General features: G+C 41.0%; 1 protein-coding gene across 2 annotated transcripts in view; it reads right to left on the bottom strand.

Annotated features, from left to right (window-relative positions):
* DOCK8 (dedicator of cytokinesis 8) overlaps positions 1 to 23,955 on the bottom strand; it is a 206,102-nt gene that overhangs the window by 105,496 nt on the left and 76,651 nt on the right. For both annotated transcript variants that reach the window (XM_046664172.1, XM_046664173.1), the window contains 9 exons: positions 22,872 to 23,087; positions 19,584 to 19,669; positions 14,562 to 14,628; positions 11,910 to 12,059; positions 8,284 to 8,364; positions 7,014 to 7,173; positions 4,970 to 5,106; positions 3,275 to 3,368; positions 2,386 to 2,548 (listed from right to left, as the gene is read on the bottom strand). In XM_046664172.1, coding sequence (XP_046520128.1) covers positions 2,386 to 2,548; positions 3,275 to 3,368; positions 4,970 to 5,106; positions 7,014 to 7,173; positions 8,284 to 8,364; positions 11,910 to 12,059; positions 14,562 to 14,628; positions 19,584 to 19,669; positions 22,872 to 23,087 — 1,154 coding nt within the window. The remainder of the gene's footprint in view (positions 1 to 2,385; positions 2,549 to 3,274; positions 3,369 to 4,969; positions 5,107 to 7,013; positions 7,174 to 8,283; positions 8,365 to 11,909; positions 12,060 to 14,561; positions 14,629 to 19,583; positions 19,670 to 22,871; positions 23,088 to 23,955) is intronic.

Raw genomic sequence — 23,955 nt, 5'->3', positions numbered from 1 at the left:
TTTCTCTGACTGGCTTATTTCACTTAACATAATACCCTCGAGGTCCATCCACGTTGCTGCGAATGGGCCAATTTTGTCTTTTTTTATGGCTGAGTAGTATTCCATTGTGTATATATACCACATCTTCTTTATCCAATCATCCGTTTCTAGGCATGTAGGTTGGTTCCACGTCTTGGCTATTGTAAATAATGCTGCGATGAACATAGGGGTGCAAGGGACTCTTGGGATTTCTGATTTCAGGTTCTTAGGATAGATGCCTAGTAATGGGATGGCTGGGTCATAGGGTATTTCTATTTTTAACTTTTTGAGAAATCTCCATACTGTTTTCCATAGTGGCTGTACCAGTTTGCATTCCCACCAACAGTGTTTGAGGGTTCTTTTTCTCCACAACCTCTCCAACATTTGTTGCTCTTGGTTTTGGATGTTTTTGCCAATCTAACGGGTGTAAGGTGATATCTTAGTGTAGTTTTGATTTGCATTTCCCTGATGATTAGCGATGATGAACATCTTTTCATGTGTCTATTGGCCATATTCATATCTTCTTTTGAGAAATGTCTGTTCATGTCCTCTGCCCATTTTTTGATCGGGTTGTTTGTTTTTTTGTTGTTATCTTACAGTAACTTTTGACCTCAATGAACCACTCACTTATCCTGTCTGGGTCTCAATGTTGTGCATCTGGAAAAGTGGGGGTGGCGGTGCTAGGATTAGGTGAGTTCTGAAATTCTTTGCATTTCAGTCCCACATACACATACATCATCCTGGAAAGCACTGAGTGAAGATCTGGGGGAATCAGAACTCTCTTATCCTGCTGGAAGCATTGCAAACCGGTACAATTTTGGAAACAAGTGGCAGTATGAATAAATCTGAAAATCTGTATTATGTGTGACGCAGTAATTTCACTTTTAGGCATATTCTTTAGGAAAACTTTCACACATGTGCACAGAGAGACAAGACAAAAATTCTCACTGGACAGTGTTTGTAATAGCTCAAAATTGGAAAAAACAAATGTCTATCAATAGAAAAATAGGAAATAAATAAAACACGGCCTCTTCACACAAAGGAATATTATACAGCAATTAAAAAGAATGACAAAGCTCTCTATAAATCAATATTAATATTTCTAAAATATATACTGTTAAGAAATTCCCATTGGTTAAATTTGTGAAAACCTGAGTCATTAAAAAGGATAATGACTGTAACTGAATGTAACACATTGAATCAATAAAATGCACGAATCCACGTCATACTCAAAAAAGAAAAAAATCATACTGTTAGTTGAAAAGTGCTGGATAACACAAAGAATGTGAAGCCATTTATGTACATTTTAAATATATAAAAATAATAGCATTAAGTGTTCTCAGATACGTCCATACATATGAGTGTGTGTGCGTGTGTATGTGTAAAACCAGAGAAAATGGAAGGAAGGACACACATAAGTTCATGACAACAGTGATGTTTGCAAGGCAAGGTAGAAGTCTGTGCCTGGAGACTGAGGATAAAGGAGACTTCAACTTAATCAGTATGATTACAGGTGTGTGTGTATAAAATTGTGTACGTATTGTGATTGAGTGTGTGTAAATATATATAGATATAATAAACAACAAAATGTAACTTCTAGATGGAGAAAGGTGTTTGTTATAGCATTCATCTCTTCACTTAAAAAAATCTTTTCAAAATAAAAACTACAAGTATGTGAGTAGCAATGCCTTTGGCAGATGTATGGTGACCAGCTCCCTCCCAGCCCCCACATGAAGGGCCTCCGAGAAACTGGGGCAGCCTAACCTTTTAGGCCTTCACGGGCTAGCTCCTTGCTGTCCAATTTGGTAGCCACCAGCCACTTTTAACTATTTGAATTTAAATTAAAATTAATTAAAGTTAAATAAAATTAAAACTTCAGTTCCTCCATTGTACTAGCTACATTTCAAACACTGAATAGCCACATGTGGCTATTGGCTATTGTGTTGGGCAGCACACATATAGAACATTTCTATCATTTCTGTAAATTCTATTGGCTAGAGCTGGCCTTGAACTAAAAATAGGTCTTTTAGACACTGAGAACATTTTTGGTTATATTGCTCTTTCCCTAATACGTCCTTCTTGGACATAGGAAAACTAAGGTAATGCCTAGGAGGATTTTTTTATTTCTGGAAGGAATACGTCCACCATATTCCTAAGTTCCAAATATAACTGAAGTAATACTTTCTTGTTAACGAAAATTAGGTAAACCATTGTAGAAAGAAATCTAGCAATTATCTATAGGTATGCAAACATCGTATTTCATTTTCCCACAGACGTAGGAAGATAGGTTGAAGGATGATGAAAGCATTACCCAAACGAAACTCTAAATGTGGGTTCAATGGTTTTCCAAGAGCCTTTGTTTCTCACCTGTACACAGTGTGAGGGACATATACCTCCCGGATTGGAAATTCCAAAATCTCTTTGTGTGGACGTGTCCGGTTTTCAGGAAAGGGTCTCACTGGTAGCATTTCAGGAGTCAAACAACAGCTGACTGTCTCTGGAGCTGGAGAAATCTCCAGTCTGAGCAAGCCTAAAGAGAGAAAATAGGACTGTTTTAGCAAAGATATTGTCATGTTACAAGGGAATCAAGAAAGATTGTTGTACTGTATTTCTTTGATGAAAATAAGGCTAAGTTGTGGGAGTGTAAGAGTTTTAGAATTCCCAGCTAATTTCCAATAGGTGGAGAAAAAGCAAGTCATGTCAACTTTTGAGATGTAGTTTCTCAAAATTGAAAAGCAAGAACTTGTACAATGAGTAGAAATACATTAGAGGATCTTTAAAGTCCCTTCTAGAACTACCACGCTATAATAGTACATAGTTAAGTAACTATTGGTGGTTTTCAAACTGGGTTCCCTGCTACCCCAGGGTGCCGTGAAAGCACGACAGGGGCTGTTAAAACTAAGGATAAGGTGCCTTTATCTTCTACGAAAGCATCTCACTGTCACTATTCTTTGTACACTAAGAGTTCTGTATTTTACTTGATAAAAGAGGCTTCTCTGTTCAAACAATTATCTGATTATTTGAGAAACTAGACCTAACGCATGATGTTTACTTACAGAATCAATCCTTTAATTGAAATAGAAAATATTAATAGATTTTCAAAAAAAAGTAGACCAATTCAAACTCTCAACTCCTGATATAAAAATCCCACATTTCACTTGATAAACCTGGTTTTATAAAGTGTAACATTAGATAAAGTGTCTAATCATACATGGTTTTGGCACAGCTTAAGAGGATAAAGACAAGCCATTCACACCTGGAATTGACTTGACTCTTCTCTGTAAGGATGAAGATCTTTTGTAGTCAGCTAAAAACTTGAATAAATCTTCATCACTAAGGCGATCTCCCTCCTGCCGAGAAAACAGTCAGGGTTAGTGTAGAAGCACCATTGACCCCTGGGGTGGGGACCAACAATTTCTTGGAAGATTTTTATCTTTTAAGTTTTATTCTAGCATGCCTTTCATAGAAATTAGGATTTTAGGTAACTCTGGAATCATTTAGTTCAACCTCTTGTCAAATATTCCTTCTCTACCACTCCTGACTCACTGTCACTCAGCCACTCATCAATCCTTCTGGGGATGGGGCATCCACTGCATGCTAAGGAAGCCTGTTTGACCGCTAGAGGTCTAGGCCAAGAGCTTCTTCTCCTATAATTTAAACCCACTGGATGCTTATTTGACTCCCTGGAATAATACAGAATAAGTTTACTTCCTTCTTCAAAGATTTGAAGATGGAGAAAGCCTCTTTCTCTCTTTTTCCTATCCTCATTTTCTTCACATTTGTCTTCACTAAGAAGGCTAAGCATAAATACCACCCTCCATGTGCTGTCATGGGACAGGCGCTCTGCCAAGGAATACGTGGGCGAGAGCTCTCATCCTTGCAACAGCCTGGTAAGGGGATAGGTAGATAAGTATGTTTTATTCCCAAGCACAGATGAGAAAACTCAGACTTCGTTAAGTCAAGCACTTTACCCCTGAAGGTAATACAATCAGAAGGGGGGCATCCCAAACAGAAATCCTTCCTGTCCCATGCTACTTCTATTATGTGGCGTGGTGCACAGACCCTCAGCATCCCTTCTGCGTTTTGGTTTGTTAACATAACCCCTTGAAATGCCCCACGAAGACTATGTGAGCTATGGAAAATTTTCTAAAACAGAATCAAACCAAGTCTAAGTCAAGTTTGTTTGGTTGGTTTTTTTGGTAGTAAAACACCCATAATATAAACTTTACCGTCTTAACTATTCCTTAGTGCACAGTTCAACAGTGTTAAGTACTTTACATTGTTGTGCAACCGATCTCCAGAACTCTTTCATCTTACAAAACCGAAACTCTGCACCCATTAAATAACAACGCCCCATTCCCCACTTCCTCCAGCCCCTGGCAACCATCACCTCACTCTCTGTCATTGTACTTTCTGTCCCATGAATTTGATTACTCTAGGAAAGTCTGTTTTTTAAGGCCTCAATGTTCACTGAGCTAACAAAGAGCGCCATCTGCAATGGTTGCCCTCTATGAGCAAGTGGGCAGCCCGGGAAAGCCTGCCCATGGAAGAGAGGCGAGAAGGACAACAGCCAGGCCAGGAAACCCTGAGATCAAGGGGGAAACAGTGTTTCAGCCAGACTGTTTCCATAGCCTAATAAGTGAATTGACTGTGATAGTTCAAATAGGGTAGTTTGTATTAATGGGAACAGATCCTTCTCTCAATTGAGAAAGCTAACACTCATTTAGCACTTGCTGTATCGCAGGCACTCTGAGAAGAGCTGCATATGCCTCATGTCATCTCACCCTCCCAACAGCAAGCACCACCATCCCTGTTTTGCAGATAATGAAATTGAGGCTTGGTGAGGTTAATTAACTTGTTCTCTTAATCACTACATCAATGCCCCCTTTGGGCTCCAACACCTATGCCATCATGGGGACGAATCCAGACACCCTGCAGTGTGGAGAGATACCTGTTTGAAAAAGCTGCTAACGGTTATGGGGGTGGTCTTCAAGTTGGAGCCAACCCCATTTTCCTCCAAGGAGAGGGCTCTTTCAGAAAGCCTTCTAGACTGAGACAAAGTTCTCCGCTCACCCACAGTGCTTCTCCCTTTAAGGAAAACAACTGTCATTCTGATGTATGCCTTTCTGTTTGAATACGCAGCAGTTATTAACTTTACCATATGTGTATTTAAAGTCACTGAGCAAGAACATTGAACATGGCCATCCTTGTTTTAAATGAAAATTTCCCTCCGCTGGTCCTATCTGTCTTAGTCCCCCTGTTGGAGCCCCTAATCCTTCTCTGACTGGAGTGGACAGGCCATGAACAGCAGTAGTCCCCTCCCACATAGAGGTCAGGGTGGGCCAGATGCCACCCAGCAGGAGTCCAGAAGTGCAGCCAGAACAGGGTCTGCAGATAAGCTCTATTTAGTCAACAGTGTTTGCTTTTGTTTTATTTTTACATCTGCGTTCCATGTAGAACAATGGAGAGGCAAGCACTCAAATGACCCTGAAGGCATTTGGGATTGGGACCCAAATACACTAGGGGTCAGCCGGAGTATATTCTGAATCTGAGCTTTCTCCTGCTCTTTCTATATGGACCACGCTGCAGAACTGAGCTTCTGCCTTGGCTGACTTGCCTAAAGGGAAACCTGAGTCACACTCAAATCCGGACTGGGACCCTGACGCTCTGCTTGATTGTTTCTTACCCTTTTTGGAGATTTAGGTGGGGATCTTGTTTGCTTTTACACTGCAAAACTCAGGGGTTCTGTTGTGAATGGTCAAATTGTTTAGAACTGTAATATTGGCAACTCTGAATATTCTTTTATCCTTAATTCTTGCTATGATGCTGAATTGGAACTTCTCATTACCATTGCCTACCTAAACTTGCCATTCTGCCTCAGTATAATACACTGCATTTTCTGGTTGCTTCTTAAGAGTCAGCCTCTGTAGTCAGGTTAATTATCTTTGACACAAAGATTTTGGAGGCCCCAGCAAACCCTATGCCTTTATGATGTCCTCTAAGCTCTATGCATAACTCTTTCAAATAAGGCTACCCGAGTCTACATAACAGTTGGCATTTAAAAAAAAAAAAAACACTGTGGTGTGAAGGTCAGGATGCACTAAAGTGAGGTAAATCAGAAATAACCTAGGAGTTCTGACTGGTAATTATGCAACAGTAACTCAAGAATAGCAGCGGCAATAACAAAATACCCTTTCGTCCACTCCTCTGCTAAAAGGCAACATTTCAGAAGTGGCAGAGCTAAGGAATGCACGAGAAATGTCACGAGAAAATGTGACTGTAGACAAATATTTGCTGGATCCAAAGACATTTAGGAAAATAGAAACTCTGCCACAGGTGGGGGTGGGTCAACGTGAAACCTCAGTAACTCTCCTGAACAGTTCCATACCCAGACTGTTTAGAAAATTAATGATTCAGATCAAGGGTGAGGTGACGAAAAAGAGAAATATGCTGAATAAATTGGAACAGTAACTAGATATTCTTTTGGCATCTACTTTTTCATAGCACTTGGCAAAATAAACTTTAAGGGACTGGAAATTTTGCTGGGGAACCTGAGTTTTGCTTTTTGAAGCCCTCGTGACACTGGCTTTTCTTATGCTGAGGAGCCAACTGTGGTCAGGAGCCAACCACGGTGCTTTCGTTTAACACACTATAGATGGTTATTATATTTTCTTGTTATTTTCAAGAATTTTACTTTTAAGAGGAGGTGGCTATTGAAAATTAATTTTTTAAAGCGTCAAACTGTCCATAAAATCCCAACTAAAAATTTACTGTAAGAGTATATTTAAGCTCCACAAACATTCATAACTGTTTTGGGGATTACCGTACAGTCAAGCATTTGGAATCCAGTCATAATCGTGTTTCATCCTATTTATCTCCCTCTTCCTTCCCACCCCCAACACCTTACTGGACCTCCAGCCCCACTAATAAGCAGTTGACCTCAGAGTTGGAACTCTGGGGAGCCCTCCCCTTCCCACTGCAGTTGAAAATCTTACCAACCATGGAGTCCACATCGGTTACCTCCCTCTCCAGGGTAGAGACATTGAAGAAGCTTGTTAAGCTTATGGGAGCCCAGGCAAAGGGCATCCGGTATTTCCCCAAGCGTTGGCAGAAAGATTCAGCTTGAAGCTTTAGTTTTTCAATCTTCTCTTTACTCTAGAGGAGAATGGAAAGACACAAGCAGAAACAAACAATATGGCACCAGCACCAAGCCAACTGCCTCTGCCATAGATACGACAGCCATCTCAAAATCCCCACCTACTGACTAAAAAGAGGGACTAGGCAGAAAAACGACACAACTTGGGCCAGAGGTCTAGCTGATCAGGACATACACATTAGAAAAGGAGAAGTTTGAAGAAAGGCTACATTCAATTATTAAATACACCTTCACCTGAGAAAAAAGGTTCAAGGCTCATTATATCAGCTAACCAACAAACGCCTCTTTTAGGGCTAGCTACAAGACTTGGATTGACATGAGAGAATCTTAGGATGAAAAGTTTTGCATATCATCTACCAAGCTCCCAAGAGAGCCTGTTTTTCAAAACTTGCCTTGGAAGACTCCAGAAAGATCTATAAAGCTTCCTAACAGCTTCCTTATTAGCCTGTTAACACTCCCAAGGTGTTCTTTCTAAGTTCAGAATAAAAGGTAGATTTGAAAAACACCCAAAGTCTCAAGTTCAATAAATCTTATTTGAAACTTATGAGTCTCGTAGTATGATGCTGATTAGGCAAGTCTTATTCCAGAAAGGCCATGTTTTAAAAATCATATTGGAAACCTTTGCATGTGGGCTGAGAAAAGGCGTCCTTTTCATAGGCTTAATACCTATGTTGTATTGATGAATTTATGACATACAGTCATCTCAGCGAATATCCAAATATCCATACCAGAAAGGACAGTGGCCCATGCTGTTGAGGAAGGCCAGGAGAGCTCTGGTGCTATTCAATTTCGTGGGTTCTCTGTGGCCCTCCCAACCAGCTGGGTCAGAGCCTCAGAACCAAGACAAGGGGAATATGGGTTTGTCCTAGCCAAGTTTTGTAATTAGACATTGGTGTGTCCATCATCATTTGTTGAGTTCAATCCTTTATTTCTTTAAAAAGTTATCATCAATGACCAGTTTCTCTTCTTTTTCTAAAATACAATTTATTAGTGTCTCATAGGGGGACATATTATGGATTAAACCTCATGAACTATTTTGTGGAACACTTCTGAAAAAATACCTGCTTATTCTAAGGTGTCATCATTTAGCAATACTCAAAATATCATACCTTTCCACCATCACTTTCTTTGATAACCATGTAGGGTTCTGCGCAGTCTCCAATCTCTCCCTGCTGAAGGACTTTTTCAATCTACCAACAAAAGTAACATTAAAAGAAAGCACAAAAATCACATCCATATAATGGAATCTATGCAACCATCAAAATGATGTTTTATGAAACATTTGATGACATTGGAAGATGCCCAGGATATATGCTTTTTGATTAAAAGAATTAGTCTGAAGAGTACTATACAGTTTTATTTTTTTAAAAAAGGCATATTAAAAGGATGATAGTAGATACACAGCAAATGTTAACAGTAGTTATCTTTGTATGGGGGGATTACGTACTATTTTTATTTTATTCCTATTGCTTATGTGTGTGTTCTATTTTTAAACAATAAACATGTATTATGCCTACAATAAAAAATGCAATAAAAGTTATTTTATAAAACAAAACCCATGAGACATATGTAGGAAGTGAAAAGCTCATTTTCTTTATTATTGCTTACAATGTAAAAAAGAGATATGGCCACTGTAAAAGTCAGGTTGGGGACTAAAACCTTCCACAAAATGAATAAATGAACAGAATAAATTATCTATAATTGTCTCCCCTGTATTTCCTATTAGGGCTGCTTCTCTTGACTTAACAGACTTGGGAAGGAACTTGAAAGCAGTTAGCTAGGGCAGCTTTTTACTTTGCTAACTGGCTGGTCATATGAATGAATGCTATTACTGTCAAGCATCTTCTTCCATTTTCCTTCAGGTAAAGGATCTGGCTGGCCATAAATCTGGGCACCATGTTTAAGAGAAAGAGAAGCAGAAATTGGAAATTTCCTAACCCTCTGCTCAAAGAAAATTTAATTTAACTTAGATGTTGAAGACAAAAACAAGTAGATTAAGTCCCATTAGCCTGTGTCATTAGTCGGGGTGATCCTTGAAGAATAAATTTGGGTCAACATATTGCAATAGGCACACAGTCTTAATAGGCTCTATCAGGTGCAAAGAATTTAAATCAGAAATACCGTAGTGATGGAGGGTGTTTACCGGAGTTTCAAAGGAAGTGGCGTGGGGTTGCTCAATGGACATCTGTCTCAAGGAGACTACAAGCAGGAAGTCCCTCTTCTCACAAAGGAAGTTTAAAACCCTTCCGATTGTCACAGCATGAAGACAAAGCTGAGCCCCCTGAGAGATATCCCGGGTTGGGAACACAGACGCATAACACTTGCGCTAGAGACTGAATGGTATTCCTGTTATTCAGCAATCCTTCACTTATTCATTCAAAAACCATTCATTCATTCAAAAAACATCTGTTGAGTGCCTTCCATGTGGTGTCTGCTGGGGAGATAAGGTGGTGAACATGAAAAACCTGGTCCTTTTCTCCTGATGCTCATAGTCAGAAGCGTATAGAGCAATTGGAAGGAAGCTAATTTTTCCACGAAGTCAATAGACAAAAACATGGTCTTTAAAATGAACTTTGAATAGAGATAAAGAACCTTTTAATTAGGACCCTAAAGCGAGGAATGGGAATGCTATGGCTTAATGCACTGGTAGCGTATAGTGTGGAACCCACAGGAGAGGGCTCTCCAGAACCTGGAAGCAGGAGAGGCCAGATTCGACCAGACCAGCAGATACTACTTCCTTCAGCAAGTTGGATAAGAGAAACTGCAGGTATTTCATGAGAAGGAGCCGCAGGCTACTCTGAGAGCCCACTGTATGGTCCTTCACGGTTTATGAGTAAAAGGAAGTGTGAGTCCTCATAGCCATGGCAGGCAGGGAAAGGAGCATATCAGAATTACCTGGGAATTTTTTTAAGATAAAGAGGCTACTCTCTGCCCTATTGGGGAGGGGCTGGTTCAATGCCTGGCACGTCTATTTTTAAAGTTTTAAATCAGATTCACTCTCATCCTTACTCTCCCTCCCTCAATTGAGAAACAAAACCTTTAAGCCTGAAATTAGACCTTAAAGCAAATATTACATGCCGTACCTAAACTAGCTAACTCCACCTAAAATACAGTTAAGAGCCTGGTGTTCAGTTTGAGAATAAAACTAAGAAAGAAAGAAGCCCCTCTTGATCGAATGGCATCTGCCTGAACATGCTAAATATTGTAACACCATTTACTATATATTTAGAGGGAAAGAAGTGACAACGATGGCATCAAAGAAAAATAAATCAGAAGCAGACTAGGGACTGTCTTACTGAGTAGATTTAAATTTCTAACTCTATCCAGACAATTTAGAGAATGTTTATTAATGCCAAATGAATCCATTTACACATCTGAAAATTCTGGAATATATTTAGTAAGAAACAGTAACCCACAAGTAGCTGCTGATATCTAGCAGACTACTATGGGTTAGCCAAAACAAAGTCATCCACTGAGAAGTGGAGTTTGAAGAAACATTTGGATGTATAGAACTAGTTTTGGCTTCTTTGGTTTTCCAGGCTGACAGCCAATTTTAAGTTTAACCACAGGGCTGCTAGATGGGCCTTAAGCTGACTTTTCTATATGTCTAAGAAATATCGCAATGAAAAGGACACCCATTGTTTGACAACAATAGATGCGTCTTTTAGCAATAGAATTTTAACTATATTTTCCATAAACTTAAATAAGTTCCCTTCAAGCTATAGTGACCTTTCCGAATCTTTGTAAAATGGTGTAAAGGAAGCTGGAATGGAAAGACATCTGCCACTTGTTAAGTGACCTCCAAGTCGCCTGAGGTTTTTGGAATCTATATGCTGCTCCCATGGGATCATGCAGGAATCAATGAGATTATGGACCTAGAACACTGTGGTGACTAGAAAAGGTTCCAAGCCTGGAATGCCGGGTGTACATGAAATCAAAACACCTGTATTTTTTTTTTTTTTTCAGTTTTGGGTAAAGAGTCAACGAGACTGATTATTTGGCTTCAGGTAGGTAAAACACTCAATGTTTGTTGTTAACTTCTAACCAGCCATTTTGGTGTATAGAGAAAGTCTGGTTTTCTTACAACAGTGAAGATTGTAAGAATGAAAGGTCCTTCTACTTATAATTGCCCCTCAGATTTTGACTCTCACTAGACCTACTCAGTCTGTGAGATGGTGATGAAAAGGGAGAGCGAAACTTGGAGACTAGAGCCCACACCTCAGACTGTCAGAGCCTGGACTCTGGGACATTTAACTACAGGTCTCTGGGAAAACACGAACATCATTAGGAAACCCTATCCGAGATTTTCTCCACAGCAGCCTCCCGGAGCTGGACAGCTGAGGGCACTTTCCTTGGTTAGGAGGAAGGGCACCTATCACGTGCCAGGCTTTATTCTGTAATCACAACTGCCCACTGAGGGCGGTGTTATTATCCCCACTATACGGATGAGGAAACTAAGTCTCAGAAAAGTTAGGTAACTGCCCAAAGTCATAGAACCACCAAGTTGCAAAGCCAGGATTCAAACCTAGGACTTTATGACTCCAAACCCCATACTCATTCTAGTATCTGACACAATTTGCTTGTAAAGGAAAAGGAGTAAGTCAAGAAGGAAATGAAGTGAACATCATGGAGGATGCGTTGACGCGTTCTGACATCTCTTTCACCCCCAACATGCGCGGGGAATAATGCAACAACAGGAACACCAGAATGTGCAAATGAGGTCGTGTTCAACTACCTTGACTACCAGGTAGATGTCTGAGGACGGGTAGGTGACCGAGAACACCGCAGATCTCGCTTGACTGGACGTGGCAACAGAAGGCGTGTGAGCACGCAGAAATCCCTTGAACTGGTCAGAGTTCAGGTCACAGTGAAAATTTTCTGAGATCTGTAAATGAGCAGCAAAATGAAAAATAAGTTAGACCTGTTGTGCTCATGGTCTGCAGTTGTTAGTAACGAGTTTAAAAAAAAAACACAAAGAAATTTCGCCAAAGGAATAAGTGTAATCATAGATGTGGTTTATGACTAGTGGCTGCTGGAAAATCTGATACATATTTTGTCACAATCTCTAGATATTTTGGAGCCATTGGAGAGATGTTCCTTGAAACATTTAAATTTTTTATCAACTCACCAGTATTTCCTGAATATCAGTGATGTGCTATGTACTGCAAGGAAGTAGAGCTGGACGTTGCCTCTGCCCTCAGTTTACAATCAAGAATGAAGGAAAAGGCAAATATGTCATTATCTACAGTCAGAGTAAAATATGAGTGACTACACTCATACAAAAAAATGCTGTGGAAATTCCAGAGGGCGAGAGATGACGTCCAGTTGGTGTGATCGGGAATGCTTCTGACGGAGGAGGAATGTGAAACGGATGGGCCTTGGAAGAAAATTCTGGTAGGCAGAGCTGGAGGGCGACGGTGTACAGGGAGAGAGTAGTTTAGTTAACAGAGATTAATCCAGCTTGACTTTGCATAGGCTCTGGAGGAAAGAAAGCAGATGAGAGCCATCCTGAAGAAAGGCAGGCATGGAAGCTAAAGAGTTTGTTTTTAATGTTGTAGGTAGTGAGGATTCATTAGAGATTTTGAGCCAAAGCATGACGTGATGAGTGGTCCTTGGCTCACTGGTGAAGTGTTGCTTAAGAGCCACTATATAGCTGGGTATCCCCTTCACCATTCATAGAGCTATAGCTGAAAACTGGCTGCCCAGGCAGAGGCTACATTCACTAGCCTCCCTTGCTCTTAGGAGTAGGCATGTGACTAAATTCTTTCCAATGAATTGTGAGCAATGAAGTGTGGCCTCCATCACCATCTTTTCCCTTTTTTGGGAGCTGCAATGGCAGTGTCAAGAGTGACATTGGGAGAGCACATATTAAAGATGGAGGAGCTGTTGCCAGCTTAGGTTCCTGAATGACTCAGTGGAGCAGACCACTGCTGACCCAGCATCCTCCACCCTGGATTGTTAAGAAACAAAGACAGAAATTTCTTCTTTCAGCCAGCGGTTCTCAAAATGTAGTCCCCATGGGCCGGCCCTGTGGCTGAATAGTTAAGTTCGCGTGCTCGGCTTCGGTGGCCCAGGGTTTCACTGGTTTGGATCCTGGGCGCTGACATGGCACCACTCGTCAGGCCATGCTGAGGCCGCGTCCCACATGCCACAACTAGAGGGACCCACAACTAAAATACACAACTATGTACTGGGGGGATTTGGGGAGAAAAAGCAGGAAAAAAAATAAAGTGACAAATTAAAAAAAAAAAAGTAGTCCCCTGATGAGCAGCCTCAGCACCACTGGGGAACCTGTTAGAAATGCACATTCTCAGGCCCAACCTGGACTTACTGAATCAGAAACTCTGGGGTGGGGTGCAGCAACCTGTGTTTTAACAAGCCCTCTAGGATCTCTTTTTTTTTTTTTCAAGATTGGTACCTGAGCTAACAACTGTTGCCAATCTTCTTTTTATTTATTTATTTATTTATTTTCTGCTTTTTTGCCCCAAATCCCCCCAGAACTTAGTTGTATGTTTTAGTTGTGGGTCCTTCTAGTTGTGGCATTTGGGACACTGCCTCAACATGGCCTAGATCCAAACCTGCGAAACCCTGGGCCACCGAAGCTGAGTGCACAAACTTAACTACTCCGCCACAGGGCTGGCCCCGGCCCTCCAGGATTCTGATGCATGCCCAAGTTGGAGAACCACTATGGAATTTGGGGTCTCTTTTTGTAGCAGTTAACCTGCCCTAACTAATACAAATCTCAGTGATTATTAATATTTACTCAAGAGATACACACTTCCTTAAATGCTGAATGGCTGTGGGTAAAGGGGGGCAGAACCATCCCTCTCTGGTTTTGCTGTTTTCGCCCTCCTCTAGGAGTCACAAAATAACTAAATATTAAAACACTCATGGAGAAGTCTTAGGGCCTTGAGTTCTTTTCAATTAAAAGCACATTACAGTTGGTGAAGTCTTCACCCTGTGGCAATTTTGGACTTTTACTGCACAAGACGCCTTCTATTCATGATGAGGCTATTTCACAATGCCAAAAACTCCCAAACCAAGGAAACATCACATGCATATCTGAGCTTGTTAAAAATGTACTTAAATCGCTTTGTTTGACGTGTAATCTCATACACGGCTATTTCATTTATCTCTCTATCCCAACCAGGCCACCATCTCCAGCAGGCCTTTCCCGTAAAGATTCTCCAAAGAACATAAATGACTAATGTTCCCAGATCATTCCTTCAAAAATTGCAAAGGCAATAGAACTAGACACATCAAAGGTCATTTGCTCTCAAATTGAGAGCGTTTTAGCTGCATTAGAGGTGAGATTTAAAAACATGAACCCAAAGAATCATGAACAATATGTGTGCCCTCAGGGATGGGTTATTTTTTGCTTTCTTACCTTTTTCCTTTCTTTGACATCATAGAGGGCAATGCTGGCAAAGAGAGGCTCAATTTCAATCTCAAACCTGTCAGAGAAACAGAGAAAAATCTATATGGTTTTAACTGAGGTAATTTTGAATTTTCTGGAAGTGCTTGGATCTATAAACTGGTTAAAAATGTAAATAGTTTCCAGAAATATTTGGATAACTCCATGCATATGAGAATCATACTAGGATGTTAATGGACAAATATGGGAGATTCATGAAGATTCCTAATCATTTGAGATCATGGTGGATGCCACATTCTCTTAAAAAACTCTTGTTGGTGGCCCTGCAACAGAGAGTAGGGTAGAATGGATCCAACATGGCGCTTCTAATCACCGCAGCTGCTGTGTTTTCAGAGGGTAGAGTCTCTGTCTTAGGTAAAGGTCTTGTTTACAGTTTACGTTTTAGTGCTGGAATAGGAATCCCTCTTACTCAATTCTAAGGGATGCGGCTTTCCAGCTAGTGAAAAAAAAGTTCAGTTGCTTTTCCTTAGAATTCATTGGGACCATCAGAGGAAAGTTGGGTTGTGACATGGGCAAATGTCTGGCCCTCTCTAACTCCCCTGCCAGGGGGATGTGCTGAGTTGAAGGCGGGGCAGGGGACTGAGCACTGTCGAGAAACACTGAAGTGGGTGGAGCCAAGGAGAGCCTGAAAGAGGAGCCCTCTTGTTAGCCCTAATTGCTCCTCTCCCTTGAAATGGTGGGTCTGAAGAGAACGCATCCCCAAAGCATAATCCTGCCACATGTTACAGGAGCACTTGAAACACAGATGTGCACCTTCCAAGTTTCTCTGCTTAACAGTTGCCATGACCTTGGACACTGCCAGCTGAGAGCACCAGTAATCAGGCCCTGGACCACTGTTCCCACAGAAGTCATGCAAACTAGGCTGAATTTTGTTTCAAGGTGTGTGTGAGAGGATGATCTTATCATTGGATAGCTTTGTCTAAAAAGAAGACCTTTTCAGAAGAATATTTAGGCAGAGGTAAGCACAGACAAGAGTCACTTGGTCAAATGGCATCTTTGGAAATGAGCCAGTTGAGAATGATGGCCGACTCACAGAGCACAGGGCTTTGGTCCCTCTCCCACCGCCTGCTAATTGGGATCCTAATTAGGTTTTTCACCTTTCCCAGTTCCATTTATTTATCTGTAAAATGAGGAAAAGACATCTGCTCCTCCCATTTCCCAGGACTGTTGCAAGGACCGTGAAAGATAATGTGTGTGACTGTACTTTAAAAACAATGTCAAGAATAGCATTATCCAAAATAGCCAAAAGGTAGAAGGAACCCAAGTGTCCATGGAAGGAGGAACGGATAAACAGAATGTGGTATATGCATACAATGGAATATTATTCAGCCTTCAAAAGGAAGGAAATTCTGACACAAGCTGCAACATAGATGACCCTGGACGACATTACGCTAAATGAAACCAGTTACAAAAGGACAAGTCTTGTGTGATTCCACTTCTATGACGCGCTCAGAGTAGTCACATTCACGGGAACAGAAATCAGAATGGTGCTTACCAGGAGGAGAGAGGGATGGGAATTATTAAATGGGTACAAAGTTCCAGTCTGGGAAGATGAAAAGAGTTCTGGAGATGGATGGTGGTGATGGTTGCGCGACAATGTGAATGTACTTAATGCCACTGAACCAGACACTGAAAAATGGTGAAGATGGTAAATTTGATGTTATGTATATTTTGCCACAACAAACAGTGTCAAGGATTCTATGATTATTCTTTTTATCATTAGGTAGTAGCACATTAATAGGGGCTTTACTATGTCTAGGCTCACCAGCTACTGCCTGGCATGGTTGATCTGTATTTAACTGTGTGAATATTGTTGTGATCTACTTAGGTAGGTACTGAGTGTTAAGTTCTCTGTGGTTGAGAGAAAGCAAAAGAGAATTAATCTTTGTCACATACAATTGTGCTGTGATTAATGCTTTACACATGTCAATTCCTTTATGCTTCACAACAATAGAATGATGCAGACCTTATCCTCATTTTTGAGGTTCAGAAAGATAAAGTAATTTGCCAAAGGCCACAAGATTAGGAACTGGCACACTTGGGTTTCGAGCCCAGCCCTTTCTGATCACAGAACCTGAGTTTTTCCTCCAATGTTTCTCCAAGTTAGTCCCTAGAAACTAGCATTTTTGAAGCAAATGAGGAATTTGTCAAAATGTAGCTTTCTTTGTTCCTCCTGAGATCTATTGAAGCAGAATCTCTTGGGTGAAATGGTGGTGGAAGGTCTCCCCAAATCTGTATTTAAAACAAGCTTCCTGGGTAAATTTTACACACACTAAAGTTTCACCACCAAGAAGACTCCTTCAAGCCGAGGGTACTTTGCATAAGATGGTATTAAGTTTTACATCGAAATATTTCCCCTCTTAAAATACAAAACAGAAAAATACTTTGTTGTCATCCCTTTTTTTCCTTGCTGCTACAAACACTTGCAGCATCTGCACCAGCCTAATTCTTTCCGTAAGCTTGAGGCTTTAAAGATTTCGCAAAAGAAAACAGTGACCATTACAGATCTCAACAATTTTTTAAAAACTCTCTAACTGATAAAATCGATAGTCATATGAATAGAATTCTGCATGTCAGTGTCAATGGGGAAATGAGTTTCTTTAACATTATCATCAAATTTTTACTATTCATATTTTAACATTCTAGGTTCACCTTTGAGAACTTGCTTTCTTTCCTTTATCCAGTTATTCAAAGCATTTCTAGCTAGGACAGTGTCTTCAGGTCGTCGTTCCTCTTGCAGGTATATGTTGGCATGAATACTACTTAAGACACTTGAGCAGGTCAAGTGCATCGAGCAAACACCTCCTTTCTACTTAATTTCTGCTTTGGCAGTTGCAGGAGGAAATCACTAGAAGCTACACTTCACAATTTTCATCAAGAGAAATCCAAGTGACTCGATTTGTTTTTTCATAATACACATCTAGCTCAGTGGCCGCGTTTTCCCACCTGTGAGAACAGCTGCTGGTTATTTATTGGAAAGATGACAGAAAGAGGGGAGAATTCCTCCAATCCTGAAGGGCACGGTGACTGCATCTGAAAGGGGCCTGGTGTGCTTCCTGTGGGGATGGTGAGGGCCTCAGACAATAGGGAGGACTTCCTGAGCAACGCAGAGGGGAATGGAACCGCCACTTCCACTCAGGCCTCCTGCGGACGGGCTGGGGGTTCCCACCCCGGGTCAGCTCAAAGGGGCTGGAGTTGGCCGTTCTGTAGCCTTCCTTGCTGCAGAGCTGGCTTACAGACTATTCCTCTCTGTGTACAAGACCAAAGGCCCTGCTTCTCTCCCCTGCTGGGAGGACTGGCTAGAGGAGGGGGCTGCAACTTCAAGAGAGCCCCCACAAGTGTGCGTGCAGTCCTGCTGGCTTACCTCCTGCGGGGAGGAGCTGCGGAGGCCAAACCTTAGAATCAGAAGTTTACGGCAGGTAGGAACTTCGACACCCACTGGTCTAACAACTTCCTTTACAAGGGACAACTCATAATCCCAGAGAAGTCCCCAGGGTTGAGACACAGCCTGAATCCACAGATGCCCTAACTGCAAACTAGGTGCTGCCTAGAGGTCCATGAATGGACTTCAAGAGATGGACGACCTTCCTAACAGGGGACGAAAAAAATGTCATGCTTATGTACCTTTGCCTCCACAGGGCATTGATGACCCATTATTTTCAAAAGAGTCTGTGCTTTGAAGAAGTGGAAGAACTACTTCTCAAAAGCAGCAGTTGGCAAAGAGAAATGAGAGGTATGCGAGCACTCCAGGGGTAGGCAAGACAATCCATGGGAGAGCAGGAAGAAAATGCTACGATTTATTTTGATTTATTTGGTTCATCCTTTAAAATTTCTCATGTATGTATGTTTTATAATATATATACAATATTTAATATGCAAGTACAAAATTAATACACACGTATAGAGGACATGTGGGGTTTTTTTACTGTAAAAGTAAACAATCAAAAAGTTTAGAGAGCCAGCCCCGGTGGCCTAGTGGTTAAGTTCAGCGTGCTCTGCTTTGGCAGCCCAGGTTTGGTTCCCGGGGCAGACCTATACCACTCATCTGTTAGTGGCTATGCTGTGGTGGTGGCTCACATACAAAAAGGGGAAGATTGGCAGTGGATGTTAGCTCAGGGCAAGTCTTCTTCAGCAAAAAAAAAAAAAAGTTTGGAGAGAATTGCTTTAAAGTAAATGTGGCAAATAATTGGCTCACAGATGAATGCAGACGGCAGATATGCTTTGAATTGTGTGATACTGAAAAAGGAAACAAGAAAATATCTAAGAAGTCAGGAAATTATATAGAAAAATGTGGATTTTCAGCTTCTCTTAAAAAAAAAATCAGACAATTGACCAAAATGGGCTTGTTTACTTGAATGGCAAGAATCTGCCCTAGCTAGTAGTGGGCGTTGCCCTAAAGGTAGTTTGCTACAGTCCCCACTACTCCCTATTATCCCCTGGCTTTGAGTATTAGTTGCATTTTTCACTGTGTTTCAACAGTGGCGTGCTGGTAAATGTATAGCAAACAAGTCTCTGAGAAAAAAAATAGGCTCTAATTTGTAGCATTTTCTGCTTTCTATGTTGTAAATACTTCTACCATGGCCAGTTTCAAGCTACCAACGTGACTTCACTGAATAAAGAGTTGGGAAGAGAAGCGCACAGTCAGCTCGCAGGAGTTAGAGCTGATTCCAGCACACCACTGGCTTTCACTGTTAAATTTTTCTTAATGTAGGCCATTTCGCTCAATTACTTTCCATGCCTAATTTTAGTGTTAGCCTTTCCTATTACAAAAGAAAGACTGTCCAAGACTTGGTAGGAACAGAATCTGAGTCCAGCTGACTCTGAACTCTGCTCTTTCCACTGCCTCACAGCTGCCCACTGCTGACAGTGTTGGGAGATCCTCCCTCATGCAAGCTCTGGTGATAAAGACACAGTTTGTGTCTAACAGACAAGACAAACCTCAGGGAGGTGGTTAATATATTTGCTGATACTTACTTCAGGGTCAGCAACTTGACCAATATTCTGTTGCCCAGATGTTCCTTAGGACATTCTGGTACCGGACGTATTTCCACAGCATCCTCCTATTAATCACGTTGGAAAAGAAATCATTAGTGAATTTCCATGAAGAATTCCAGTTGGAGTTAACCCAGGCAAGGGAAGGTTGCCATCCACTGCTCAAGACAACTTGCATTTGGTTTATTTCTAATAGTAGAATAACAGTGACTTTATAAGAGAGTTTATTAACCAACCGCCAAGCTCCCAAGTCAGCATGTCCAGCAAACATTTTCTCCTTTCAGAAAGCCAAGCATTTAAGACAAAGAGACAGAGGGAGGAAGGAAGGAAATGTGAAAATGGATATGGCTTAGTAACATCCACCAGATGGCATCGCAAAATCTTATACCTATTGTTTTCTTTTTTTTTTCTTTTTTTTTTTTTGCTGGCTCTAAGTACACATTCCTAATATTTCTCCTGCCAAGGGCTTTCCTAGTAAATATGTGAGTTTCAGCCTTGAGATCTGAGTCAGGATAGTTCACTTAAGGCTGTAAACCATCAATCCTAATACAGAGTACCTTTCTCAGTTCACTGTTTTCTTAAACAGATGACAGAGATTTGGGTTGAATTTATAGGTTTTATACAGACATGTCCAAATAGAACTTGCTAAAGTTCTAAGTATAGGAAAGCTTAGGAATGACAAATTAAGAGATATACCTGTCTATTTTACCACAGAGGGACCAAAGACTTAAAGAGAGATATCAGGTCGCCATTGTAACTTTTCATATGCAAATCTGAACTATCACAGTATCTTAATGATATTCACGTGCGCTAAGTTCAACAGTATAAGTGCCTGAAAACATTAATTCCTGCTCTTGCAGTAGGCTATCGAAACACTGGTGAGTGGTCTGCAGTCTAATTGTATTTTCCTGGGCTGTAAATGATGGGAGCTTTCCGCCAAATACCCCACAGCAACCATAACATTTTATAGCAGAAAAGTTCACCTTCTTGGTAAATCTGTACCCAGTTTGATGGAAGAGTCAAGTTTTCTCCCCGGGAAATAAAGGAATGACGATATAAATAATTTCATTAATGTTTTGTCAAAAAATCAATATTCATAATCATTTCATGGTAGGCCAGAAATTTACCTTTCTTCTACAGGACTTTCTTTGGAGAAAGTACAAATTACAAGTACAAATGCAACCTCTGTGTGTTCAACATCTTCAAGGGCTGGTATAGGGGGCCTCAAGCACTTTAGACATAGCAATTTACAAATAACTGGTACACTAATTACAAAGCATTCCCCTCCACTAATAAAGCAGGCCCCATTAGGACCTCTGTTAGATTATAGCACCTGTCAGTCTCAACGTGAGTTTCTGCCGTGTTTCAAAGACCATAAAACAGAGTTGCTTCAAAACAGTCTATGAGTCATTCTTGTGATCAGTTCAAGACTGGATATCCTCCCATTTAATCCCATGAGGAGACTAACGAGCTGATGCCTCTCTGGAAGTATTTTCTTCACCTTTTAACTGTTATCTCTCTTCTGCGTCCACTTTGGGTCTCTTTCTTACATGTTGTCACCCCCCCATGGAATTGGAAGAGGAACGCAAGTGAAGGTCAAATCAGTCACATTTAATATTTCTTGACAAATCTGGTAAAAAGTTTTAAAGCTATAGATGGAAACGGAAAAGTTATAAGATGTGATTATTTATAACATCTTTGGATTTCCATTACCTGTGCTAATATACACCAGGTAGACATGCAGATAACTAGGCAAACATGAAATTTGAAGTTAATAAGTTAGGAGCCTCATTCTATAATTTAATTTGCTTGTTGAATCTTGAATAACTTATTTAACCTCTCTGATTCTTACTTTGCAATCTGAAGGATGGAGATGATAACACTGCCCACCTTATTCATGTTTATTTTTAATCTGCCTCATTCAGAAAAGAGTTTGTGGCCACTGACAATAAAAAAAGGATTTGAAGCCCCTGGGAATAAAATAAATAGATGAGAAAACCAAGGTGGCTGGAAAAATATGGATAAAAAAAAAAGAAAGCTGAAGTAAATTCAGGACACCAATAAGCAAGCCACTAGATTTAGCAGAGGTGAACAGAAATTTGACTCTAAGTAAAGAATTTAGGAGAGTCAGTTACAAGATGTGCAGAATCTCTAAGTGTACATATTTTCCCAGTGGAAGCACAATTCTTCTTTGTCAGAAGGCTTGAAGGACAATTTCCCTTTGGATCCTCATTGAAGCGGGTGCTGGATGATGAGCAGGTCAATGTCCTTAATAATATTTTCACAGTGGACATGATATCATACTCAGGACTACTGTTTCCTCTATTGTCCTTTTTGCTGACCAGTGGTCAGCCCATCAAAGGGCAAGTCAGCAGACCCAGTTCTCGGGGGTAGGGAGGCGGGCTTTACAGTGTGAGAATCAGAGTCCCTAACGGTCTTGCTTGATCCAAAGATCAAATTTCAATACTTAGAGGCATGGATGGATGGCATATCTTTTACACAAAATTTCTCCAAATCTTATTTCTTGCAACTAAACTTTTAAGAAAATTTGGACAGTGGAGATATTACAGTAATTTGTTCTGCCAAGACCGAGGAGCAACGATATTCTAACATGCACAAGAGAAGACTGGGAGACTCATAGAAAGTATAAGGAGCTACACAGGCTTGAACAATGGTCATCCATCATCCCATCTGAAGTGCCCCAGCGAATGACCACAGGCAAAGCCCAACCTGTCACGTTGTTCTGGATCAGTTCCAATAGATAACGAAGTGGATAATCCTGGTCCCAAGATTCTATGCATTTGGAGCACAGCTATGATTATGTCAGCCTTGAATGTTTTCAAAGCAAGTCTCTCAGGTTGTTCATAGCGACCATTAAAAAAAAAAATCTTAACAAAGCACTAACGAACATCAAGGTTTAAGTAATACATGTCTTGATGGATTCAATGTAAACACACCGCCAAATAACAGAATGGTTTGACTCACTGAGTGGGATTACTGCATGTAGACCCCGGAAATGTTTTTAGGACTAAATGAGACAATATCAGTGAAAGTGTTTTCTAAAGTGTTATGAAAATTCTAGTTATTATTGGAATCTCATCTGTATGAGGGTGGGTAATTGGCTCTGCTATCATACAGGCTTGCCTCAGTGAAAAAGCCCCAGAAATCATACAATTAAGCATCCGGACATTGCTATACAGTAATAGTATCTTCCTCGAGACTCTCTGTGTCTTCACTGACATTCTCCAGCATGAAGATGGTCACACCCACCTCATCCACTGATGGGTAAAGGGCAAAGAGCTCGGCCTGCCGATTGGTCCTGCGGGCCTCCTCATTCTGCTTCTCGAAGTCCTCGGCACTCACGTGCTGCAGGAGGTTTTCCAGACGCTGGTCAGGCGGCAGGCTGCGGAGGTCAAAGTCGCAGGCAGTGAGGGGACCTTTTCCAGACACATCACACAGCACGTTTAAGCGGCAGCGGGGGCCTGTCTGTGAGAAAAGACAGCTTTGTGAGAGAGAGCGGGGGTCTAAAATGAGAACTAAAGCATCGAGGACGTCTCAAGACTGCTCTAAGGTGGGGCGACAGAATCCGCCTCAAGGAGGTTCTGAACAGGCTGAGCGTTTGACAAGAACGACATCTTAGTGTCCTGGACTGAGTATCCAAAAATTAAACATCTTCTTCCCACCTGGAAGCAGGTAATTACTCATCGGAGGTAGATAAACCCATCCGTGAGTGAAGGTTTGAAAAGAGCACTGTGTTCCTATTAGTTGTGACGTGTTCTTTTCTGGAGATTGGGAGCCAAGTCTCTGATGAAGCTTGCTCATGCCTCAGGCCCTAGCAGAACAGAACTGCACAAGGTGGTGCCAAAAGGAGACGGGACTAGGGAACAGAGGGACCTCATCCGAATCTCAGCTCCAGAACTCGGTTTTTGAAACTGGAAAATAAGATGATCTGTGAAGAGCCTTCCAAACTAAACTTTATATAAACTCCAAAGCTGAATATTTTGTTTCCAAAGACATAATGTTCCCATGTTTCCAAAGACGTAGTGTTCCCGTGTGAGCATGGGAACACTTTTCTACGGGACTTTAGTTAGAGCAATAAGCACCAGAACAAAAGGCAAAAGAATTTGCTATTTGAGCAAGGTCCACATTTAGCTGCGGTGTGTTTGGAAAAAACTGTCTTAAATCAGTCACAAAGTGGATGTTTTATTCCATTAGGAATGTCTTGGAAATTGGGAACTGCATACCAGCCAAAGACTTGGCAAAGAATATATAACTGTAATCAACAATATGTCCTAAGAATATAGATGGTTCTATTATAAACATCTATACAATTAATGGTAAATGTTATCCTAAA

The sequence above is a fragment of the Equus quagga genome, chromosome 6 (assembly GCF_021613505.1).
Source record: "Equus quagga isolate Etosha38 chromosome 6, UCLA_HA_Equagga_1.0, whole genome shotgun sequence".
NCBI lineage: Eukaryota > Metazoa > Chordata > Mammalia > Perissodactyla > Equidae > Equus > Equus quagga.
This window is presented reverse-complemented; position numbering and strand designations above follow the sequence as displayed.